Source organism: Abrus precatorius, unplaced genomic scaffold (assembly GCF_003935025.1).
Source record: "Abrus precatorius isolate BTA unplaced genomic scaffold, Abrus_2018 Scaffold8, whole genome shotgun sequence".
Lineage (NCBI taxonomy): Eukaryota > Viridiplantae > Streptophyta > Magnoliopsida > Fabales > Fabaceae > Abrus > Abrus precatorius.
In genome coordinates this window covers 17,204,651-17,215,027 of record NW_020874428.1, presented here as the reverse complement: position 1 = coordinate 17,215,027, position 10,377 = coordinate 17,204,651, and the positions used below count along the sequence as shown (strand labels likewise).

Genomic DNA, 10,377 nt, shown 5'->3' with positions numbered 1-10,377 from the left:
AAAATTGATATATAAATTTTTATTCTATAAATATTAAATTTTAAAAAAATTATATAAAGAGTAGAAGACAATTTAAATTTGCTACATAAAATAATTTTTTTAATAAAAGATAAAATCAACGTTAATATAACATATCTTGACATAGATAAAATTAAAAATAAATTTTTATATATAAATTAATATACTGGTTTTTTATCTATAAAAATTAATTATAAAAATAAATTTGTACAGGAAATAAATATATAGTTTATCCTTACAACAATTCTATTTTTATCCTAAAAGAGACTATCATTATTTTTTTTAAAAATTGAACGTTAATTAATTAAAAAAACTAACAAATGAGATGATGATATTTAGAACGGAAAACGGAGATGCGTGCGGGTGCCTCCCCTTGCTTCCGCTGTAATCTTTCTCCTCCGTCGTGTTACTAGGGTTTTCGATTTTCAAAGTTTCACTTGACCTTCGTATCTTCTAACTCACCACGTTTATTCATTGTCAATGCGTTTCTGAAACCCATAGTTGACTCTGTTCAACACAAAATCGCTATTCCTCCCCAGTTTCGTTTCATAACTCGCGACCTCAAGAGATATATATATCGACACACGCACTATCCCGCGATACGATAGGAAACGTTGTTCCTTTGCGATAAGCTGGAGATGGCTAGAAGAACCAGTAACTGTGCTATATGCGAGAATTCAAATCAAGCTTCGATATGCTCGGTCTGTGTAAACTACAGGTATTTGCTTTAATTAATTAGTTGATTAATATCCACTTTAGGTTTTGGAACTTCGTTAATCAAGCTCAACGTGCTACCTTCATAATTTATTGTTTTTTATTCAGCACAAGTTTTCGGTTGATGCTTTTCTTATGCTTGCTGGATTGATTTGTTTATTAATTTTGGTGATGTTTTTGTCTTGGCAGGTTGAATGAGTATAATACGTCCTTAAAAACACTTAAAGACCGTCGAGATTTGTTGTACTCAAAATTGAGCGAAGTTCTTGTTCTCAAGGTTTGTATAATGGCTTGACTTGCAATACTCAAAAATAGGCGATCCTAAGTTAATTTAGTTTTGAAAATGAATTTTACCATCTTCAATTTTAATTTAAGTTTTAACTAGGAACAAAAAATGAGGTAGGCTTACCTTACTTGGTAAATGCATGAAGTACAACAAAGTTTCTACTGCTTAGGATACTAGTATATGTGAATTGTAACATAAAAAGCAGTATAGAAATTAAACCAAACCAAAGATAAATATCATTTCCCACATCATTCTAACTTCAGAATTAAAAAAAAGTACATATAATACATGAAGAAAGTAAAAAAGATACCTATAATTCAATGGTGGCAAAGTTCTACAAAATTTCCCTAGAATGTCTAGTGTTTACCCAATGTATACCTGTATTATGAAAACCATAGAGAAGTGCATTGGATTCTAGATCAAAACTAATACTCATTACTGTTTCCCAACCGATAAAGCTACTCTCAAGGGGGTTAGATAACATGCCTATGGAAATTTCCTGTTGGTTGTGCCTTTTGTTTTGCATGCTTGGGTTAACCTTTTTCTTTCCCTATGATTCTCAATGGCAATTCTCATACTGCTTTGGACATGGTTGACTGTATTTAGTTTTGGAATATTCCATTCAGTGCTAGCGTGCTATGACTTTATACTTTTGCAAGTCACTTTGTGACATCATTATTCAGTTCAAGTAATACTTTTATGCATAATGTTAAGAAGGGAAAGGGAGACGATCAAACAAATTGGAGAGTGCTTCAACATGAAAAGCTTGCAAAGTTAAGGGAGAAGCTTTGTCACAGTAAAGAGCAAGTTACTCAAGGTTAGAAACCTTTATATGCCAACATAAATTTCTAAAGATGCATACTTCACTCTTGAACCAAAAGTAATAGGTAACCTTGCAGGAAGAGCTAAGATAGAGACTATGTCTGCTGATCTGAAACATCGATATGGCTTGCTTGAATCTGCCTTTTCTACGGTATTTGGTTACTGTCTTTTTGACAGAACTTCGCTACTTCTATTTCTATGATCATGGCTATTACTGGTCATGTTTAATGTGAATGTATATGAAGATGCTGGATAATTTATTTTACTCTTGGCAGTTGGAAAAGAATCGAGTGGAACAACTGGAGAAGTTCTACCCTAATCTTATATGCACCCAGAGCTTAGGGCATGTGAGCACTGTTTGTTTATTTCAGTTCCAATAATTGTGTATTGTTTTGTATATTATATTCTAATACTGACTTTTCCACATAAACCAGTATGAAGTAAAATTGAGTATTTAAAACTAATCTGCATTTTCTTAATGTTTAATCACACATCAAGGTTGAAGATTTATGTTCCTTAGATGCTTTCTTTCTAAAATCATATTTGTTTCCTTTGTTTTTCTATGAGCTTCAAAATTTATGCTTATACTTTTATTTTTCAGGTGGCGATTACGTCTGAGCGTCTTCACAAACAGTCAGTGGTCATAAAACAGATATGCAAGTTATTCCCACAACGCCGGGTAAAATAAACCTATGACAATTGGTGTTTGGTTGGTTTATCTCAATGAATATGTGATTTATGCAGTTTAATTTCCATGAGATTCTGAGGATATTATGCTTACTGCTGCTCTAGGGATAGAATGTAATGGGACTTGAGATCTTTACAGTAATCATGAGCTTCTAGTTTTCTTGTCTTTCACTTTGCACGTATTGTTGTACTTTTTCAATTTCAATGCTTTATTTTTGCTGAAGGAGAACAACCAATACCAAAACCTTTACCTCTAGGTGGGATTGCCTACATGAATCAAACCAATTCTTTAAAGTGGTCATTTTAATTCTGGATTCTGTTAAATGAACCCATTTAAGGATTTTCTTGGTCCACCTCTATTATTATTGACTTGGCTATCCTCTGTCTTGTCAAATCTTCTAAGCAGAGCTTCTATTGGTTTATATAACTTCTCATCATTGACATTGGAGTGTCTTTCTCTTCCTTTCTAATCAACTACTACCTGACCATCTTAAGTGCAATTTAACCATTTTCCTCAATGGATGTCACTCCAACATTTTCTCTATCATATCCAATGCAATATTCTCTATTTTGCATCCCTTATAATGTTCTCTTGCTAGCCCTTTATGTCCCAATAATGAGTACAGTAAAGCATTTCTGGTATCTGAAATGAACATTAGAATGCTTATGATTTCTGTTCTCTTGTTCTACCTGTGATTTTTTGTTTAAAACACTCAACTTAGCCTTTCCAGGGTAAGAATTGATTTATGACTTGCATTTTAATAGATGACTGCTGTGGCAGCTCACTATTTTGTTTTTCAAACATTTCATATACATATACCATAACGTCACTTTAGTGCTTATAGGAGTGATTTAAAGGTTATTTTTATTTTCTATGTCATTTATATGCATATATATATGTTAGAATATAAGTTTGTATTATAGGCAGGACCTTATGATCCATGTTATGAGCACATGTTTTATGCATCATCAGTTTCATCACCCTTTCTAGGATCTTCATTATGACTGCAGAATTCCTTTTCTTTGCACATTGCAAGACCAAAATTGTTATTTAAAGATATCCCAAGAGAAGTGATTGAATAAACTACAAATTGTTTGACTTTTTGAAATTTTTTTTTTAAAATGTATTTGCTCAAGTGTATTGTAGAAATTTTCGATCAACTACATATATGGCCAAGTTTAAAGTTATATAGTCTTTTGACAATCCTCACCTCACCAGTTAAATTTTGGGGTTGAGTTAGCCTCAACCCAAATTCAAAGATGATATTGTAGCTTATTGTAGATTTGATATTGGGCCATATTCATTTATCCAAAAATTAACCCAAAGTGATGTGGCTTTCCCTGGGCATTCTACGTGGTCTTGTGACTTTTCTAGTGTAATAAATATAAAAACAAAAAATAAGTCCTACAATCTCTTTGCTGACTTGTCCAATCCTGAGCCTCAGATGTGTGTGTTGAGATCTCATATTGACTACAAATATGAATAAATTAGAGCTTATAAAAGCTTAAGCAATATTCAGCTCACATACTAGCTTTTAGGGTTGAGTTAGGTCCTACTGAAATTCAAGACGTGATATATTATTGTTGCACTGGAATACATAAATTGTTAAGATTAGTGTTTTGAATATGGAAAATATTGATGTAAAAGTTTTGTTTGATGTGCTTCAATTTAAGAAACATAAGGTTCCCTTTAGGTAAAATATGAAAGAGAAGCAACTGTTTCCTTTATTGGTAATTTTTTGGTCCAAAGTAATGTTTTGTTTCACAAGCAATTTATATAAAGCCTCAAGAGTGAAGTCAAATATAGTGCTACTATACTGCTCTGTTATTATGTCCCTTTCAAACATGCTTATAGTGCTGCTGTCTTTCTGCTGCAGGTGGTCATAGAGGGAGAGAGAAGAGATGGTTATAATGGTAAATACGATCAAATTTGCAATGCACTATTACCCAGAGCACTTGATCCCCACTCTGTTCCATCAGAAGAGCTTTCTGCTTCTTTGGGGTAGGCATTTTTCCCTTTTATCTAAGTTCTTATGTGAATACAGAGTGCATTTTTACAAGTGAATCACTGTAGTGTTATAGACAAGATTTTGTTTTATTATTAAAATTGTAATATATGTTCATGCTGATATTAATGAGTACATATATCATATCTTTTTTTTCATCCAGTGGTCAAGAATCCTTAATGTTACCTAAATTAGAATTTTCTTGAATATTCTTGGTATAAGTAACCAGTTATTTTCATGTTTGCAATTTGGAAAGCAGATACATGGTGCAACTTCTAAATCTTCTTGTCCACAACTTGGCTGCCCCAGCACTTCATAACTCGGGTTTTGCGGTATGCATTGTATCATTACCCAAGCAATAGATTATTGCTTCCTTGAAGATCATGGTTTATCTTGACAGTTGTCTTTTGATGGACATTGAATGTTAAAATAGCATTAAAATTCACAAGTTGAATGCTGATACATTCTTAGGTTGGTGTGTATATGTATTGAATTACTTGCTGAAAACTTCAGTGAATGATATATAGGGTACTATCCATGTAAAGGTTTCCTTTTCTGAAATTTCCTTTTGATTAGCACATTTTCATTTCTTCTATTAAATATACATAAGATCAGGTTTGAGATTTTTCCTATTGTCTAATATCACTGAGTTTTGATGTTTGCAAAATATGATTTACTGTTCTCAGTGTCTAATTCTGTCCTTTCCTTTATTTGATATTTATATTGTTGATGGCTGATCTAGCTATACGCTTAATGATGCATTATTTCATTTTTCTCTTCATAGTGGAACATAATATTGTAAATTTGCAATTCCAATGAATATTTTTTGCTTTAGGGTTCTTGCTCTCGAATATGGCAACGAGATTCTTATTGGGATGCACGCCCTTCCTCAAGGAGGTATTTTGGCTGGAATTGTATGTGTTTATCATAAAGTATCAACTCATTTTAACCTGATATATATATATATATATATATATATATATATTTTAAATTTTCAGTAATGAATATCCCCTTTTCATACCTCGTCAAAATTATTGCTCCACTGGTGGAGAAAACTCATGGTCTGATAGAAGCTCAAGCAATTTTGGAGTCGCTTCAATGGAATCGGAGAGGAGGCCTCGCCTAGATTCATCTGGGAGTAGTAGCTTTAACTATTCTTTAGCATCTTCACATTCTGTTCAAACACACAAGGATTTGCAGAAAGGAATTTCACTCTTGAAGAAAAGTGTAGCATGCATCACAGCTTACTGTTACAACTCCCTGTGTTTGGATGTTCCTTCTGAGGCATCAACATTTGAGGCATTTGCAAAGTTGCTAGCTACACTCTCGTCATCCAAGGAAGTTCGATCTGTTTTTTCCTTAAAAATGTCCCGCTCTAGGTATTGTCACATTTATTTCCTATGTTATATTTTGTTTTTTAATATACTTGGTAACTAGTTTCTCTTTCCCCCTGTACATTTACTCTTGCTATTGAAAATGACTGTCAGAAGAACCATGTAACTCAGATCTTTGAAACTTCTGAAGAACTACTACCATGTAAGGGAGCATGTGTTAGAGCTCCAGATAATAGAATATTTAAGTCTTCTGACTTTTGAGTAAATTGGTGTGTTTGCAGAGCATTATGATTTTCACTTGAAAGTTTGCTCTAACATCCCCTTGTTTAGAGAATGCAGATAGCATTGTGCCTGAGTTTTTCTCTTCTTTTTCCTTTGATTCAGGACATGTAAGCAAGTTCAACAATTGAACAAATCTGTATGGAATATGAATTCTACTATTTCATCAACTACTTTGCTGGAAAGTGCACATTCTGTGCCCACAACGGTAAAGTTTTTCTTGTTGCTTCTAATTTGGAATAAAATGCTGGCAGTGCTAGTTGATTTTTTATGCTTTTGTGTATTTGATTCTTCACTTGCCAATTAAAATTAGCAAGTGTCCATCTTTGTGGATTTCTCATAATTGCTTGAAAAAAGTAGTATACAACTTTTTGGGTAAATTTTTTTGTTATTTTTTTTCCATAGCCATAACATTTCAATATTAAGTTAACTTTTAAACCTTTTTTAGAGATCTGCTAGTGTATTTCCTAGTTACTCTCTCTTGTATTTGATTTTAAAATTGAAATGCTTATGTATAGTAGAATCAAGCAGACTGTAGTTTGCTCTCTGCCTGGACTTACATAATTACATTGGTTAATATCTGTCTGCTATTTTCAACCATCATTGTGTTTTAATCTTTGCAAACTTTCTTGTTTTTGCCTTTTCAAGCCATCCTTGGGGAGGAGTAGGGATGAAAATAGGCTAGGCTAAGCTAGCCTTTATATAAATAGGCCTGATAATTTTGAAGCTTAAGCCTAACTTATTATTTGTCATAGGCTTTTTATTAAGTCTAGTCTAGCCTTTTTAAAAGGTTGTTTTAACTTATTAGCCTTTTTAATGACCTACTCTGTAGTCAAACAAAGTTACATATGATATAATATAAACAAATTCGTAAGAAGATGATGGATGAGATGAAATAAACCAGCGTTAGATGTAATGGAGACAACGTAAATGTAAATCAGCATTATACGGATAAGATATACACAAAAAGGCTTTAGCAAGCAAGACGCACTCTTTTAGAGATTATATAGTAAAGACATTCTTCAACTTTAACGAAAAAAATTAAAATTTTTAATTTAAGATTTTATTTATTTTAAAATTTAAATTATTTAATATATTATTATATTATAATTTTTATATAAAATTATTTAATATATTATAATAAATTTTGAGTTTTAAATAGGTTATTTTAATAAGTCTAATAAGTTTTTTTTTAAGCTCAACCTTGATCTATTTAATTAATTAAACTTTTTAAAAAGTATAAATTAAGCCTATTAATTAAATAAGTTAAGCTGGATTAGGCTTTAAAAAGGCTAAACCATAGATTTCTGTTAGACAGCCTAGAGGAGTGTTAGGAGTTCTTACATATGTAGTCAAGGTGTCAAATGGATAGATTGGATAAATTTTGAATCAAATAATAATGGATAGGTTAAAAATAAACCATCAATCCATTTTAATACCTTAAAAATGTCTTAAAACAGTTTCAGTCCATCCATAACCTATTTAATAAAGACCCATCCAACCCATCCATTTAAAATATATTATATTTTATTTTTTAAAAAGTATTTTTATAAAACAATATTTAATATTTATACACATTCAACATTAGAGTCTATGACTTGTTATTAAAGATCTATGTCTAACTAATAGACTTTAAACTACTTAACTTAATGAATTAGAAAATATTAGTTCATTGTCCATCTAAATATTACAAAAATTATGCTTGGATGATTAATTGATAAATGGATGGAATTGTCATCCCCTAATACGTATGCCTTCATTAAATTCACTTATATTTGGTTTATATGGAGCAGGATTTTATGTACAATAGTTAAATCACTGTCCCTAAGATAGGACCTTTGTATTAATTGCATTTTTGGTCTTGTGTAAATTTGTCCTTCAAGTTTCTTTTTGAGCTAATAAAGTCCTCTTTATTTTCTTCTACTTAACACCTTTAAATTTTTATTGTCTATCTAAATTTTTGAGGAGTTTTTAATGGAACTGAAACATAAATAATATTAAAAGTTCAAAACCCTTCGAATTTTATTTTATATCTAAATTTTTAAGAGTTTGTAATGTAGTTGAAACATAAAATAACATTAAAAGTTCAGAAGAAATTTAGTGAAAACTTCATAAAATTTGTAAGGTTTTATAAGATGCGATATTGAAGTTTGAAAAGAAAAAAATTAAGGTTTTAATATTTTGAGTGAATTTTGATATTTTGGTTGGTTAGTTTTAAATAGAAGGCAATTTAATGAATTCAATCTGTAAAGATTTTGAGGAGCAAATGGGAAGTTAGGAGTTTTTGGTAGAAGAAAACCAATGAATGAATAAATTTGCTAAATTTGACATGTAGAGGGACTTAATTAGCTTGAAAAAACTTGGGAGGACCAAAATTACACATAATCCAAACTAGAGGAACCAAAAAATGCAATTAAGCCTTAGCAAGATTATTATTTACCAGTTACAACTTATAATACCTAGCTTCTACTTGAATACCAATGATCTGAGTGTCTGGGTAGATTAATTTATCATTTTCCAAATGAGCATTTTCATTTTTGTTATCATTGTCTATTGGTTAGATGAAGTTTAGATACATATTCACTAATAAATTTTATACTATGCTCTTCTTTTGCAGAGAATTGAAAATTATCTGCCGAGTTCTGCTGCTAGTTTTCTTTATGCGACTGATTCATCTGATGGAAAAAATGAGTGCCTAATTGAAGGGTGGGATATTGTTGAGCATCCCACTTTTCCTCCCCCACCATCACAAAGTGAGGATGTTGAGCACTGGACTCGGGCCATGTTCATAGATGCTAAAAGGAAGTGATCTTCATCTGCAGTAGACTTCCTTTCATCTCTGTATGCAACCCCTTTCATTAAAATTTTCATTTCACGAGGTCACGCATTAATTTGGGCTTAGTATCCACCTTCACCCATAATTACGTGTTTGTTAAACACTTTTTGAGCACTAATCACTTCATTTTGTTTTTCTTTCAAAAGCTCTCTTAAATAGCTTTTGATTGAAAGTTGTTTAGCCCCAAAATAAACTAATTCACAGGCACGCGCTGCAGCACTAATATATGTTAGTTTTAAAAAAGGAAAATTTAACGAAAGTTGGACAGTTAGGTTCCAGGAGGTAATATTAATTTGGTTATAGAATATATTTTTATGGTCTTAACTGTTTACTGCTCCATCTAGTTAAGTCCCCCTGCTTTTTTTTTTCATTTAGGGGAATTTCTCCTAGTTAATTTGCTTAATGTGCATAAAAGAGTTGATATATTGTAAGAATGCAACTGATCTGATATATATTAGTTCAACTTTGAAAGGTTCAAGACTGGTGGATTCAAATTTATAAAAGATTGATCTTGGCTTGAGTTTTAGCTGCACATGCACCTGTGCCATTAGTTTAAACTTTTGAACACAAGACAGCTGCCAGCTTAGTGTTAAACAAGTATGTATCATAATTCTGAATTCTTAACATACATAACAAGAGATAATTAGCTGTAGCATTCAGCCATTCAACTTTCTGCTCATTCCAGTAGTCCCGTCTTATTTATATCTGACAATAAAAACTTACATTTAATTTTTCTCATTTCGTGGCTGACTGGAAAAATTTTCTTGTACTTCACTGTCAGGTTGAAGGGAGTGATGTTACCCTTGTCAGGTTGCAGGAGTGAAAATCGACCTGAGATTCTTCAGGATTAATTTGTAAATTAATTGGAACATTTTTGTTCTTCTCCCCCGTCCCGGGGCGTGTATATATATAGATTGTAGACTTACGGAATTGACTGTGTAATTATTTACAGGCGAGGTTCATTTTTTTGTGGGGGTCATGAAAAGGAACAAAGCGAAGGGCTAGGTTCGTTGAAGTCTTAAATATTGCATATTCTCATAAATAATTACTGATTCAATTTAGGCTTTTTTATTTAAATATTGTAAATTAAAAAATAAATTCTTTATTTCTTGATCTTTTAAAACTATTTTCAGTGAATCAGTTTACGGGACAATAATTTTGTCAAAATGGTTGACAAAAATAGTAAATTTTTATTTTTAAAAATAAATTGTCATCATAAATACGAAATCTAGATCGTGATACATGTTTATCAGTGTAATTTTATAATATGATTGATAAAATTAAGAATTAATTTTATCATAGATAGTATGAAATTCACTTTCAGATGGTGAAACGTGTAGTAATCTTTGTTATAAAAATTGTATAATGTACAAAGATTTGACATGACACAATTTT

General features: G+C 31.4%; 1 protein-coding gene across 5 annotated transcripts; it reads left to right on the top strand.

The window, feature by feature from the left end:
* The first annotated feature begins 328 nt into the window (after positions 1-328).
* LOC113846625 lies at positions 329-10,130 on the top strand. Of its 5 annotated transcripts, XR_003501709.1 has the most exons (15): positions 367-402; positions 558-736; positions 922-1,009; positions 1,736-1,835; positions 1,918-1,991; positions 2,116-2,187; positions 2,442-2,519; positions 4,405-4,529; positions 4,793-4,865; positions 5,369-5,430; positions 5,532-5,912; positions 6,252-6,354; positions 8,764-8,987; positions 9,455-9,579; positions 9,764-10,049. XR_003501709.1 is itself a non-coding variant. In XM_027475103.1 (13 exons), the coding sequence occupies exons 1-12, from the start codon at positions 657-659 to the stop codon at positions 8,953-8,955; spliced, it is 1,428 nt and encodes a 475-aa protein (XP_027330904.1). In that variant the 5' UTR covers positions 356-656; the 3' UTR covers positions 8,956-8,987; positions 9,764-9,904. The 5 variants fall into 5 exon arrangements, 2 of the variants coding, with proteins under 2 accessions (XP_027330904.1, XP_027330905.1); XR_003501708.1 differs by having other exon boundaries at positions 329-736; positions 9,764-10,130; XR_003501710.1 differs by having other exon boundaries at positions 356-736; positions 9,373-9,579; positions 9,764-9,904.
* Positions 10,131-10,377: the final 247 nt, after the last annotated feature.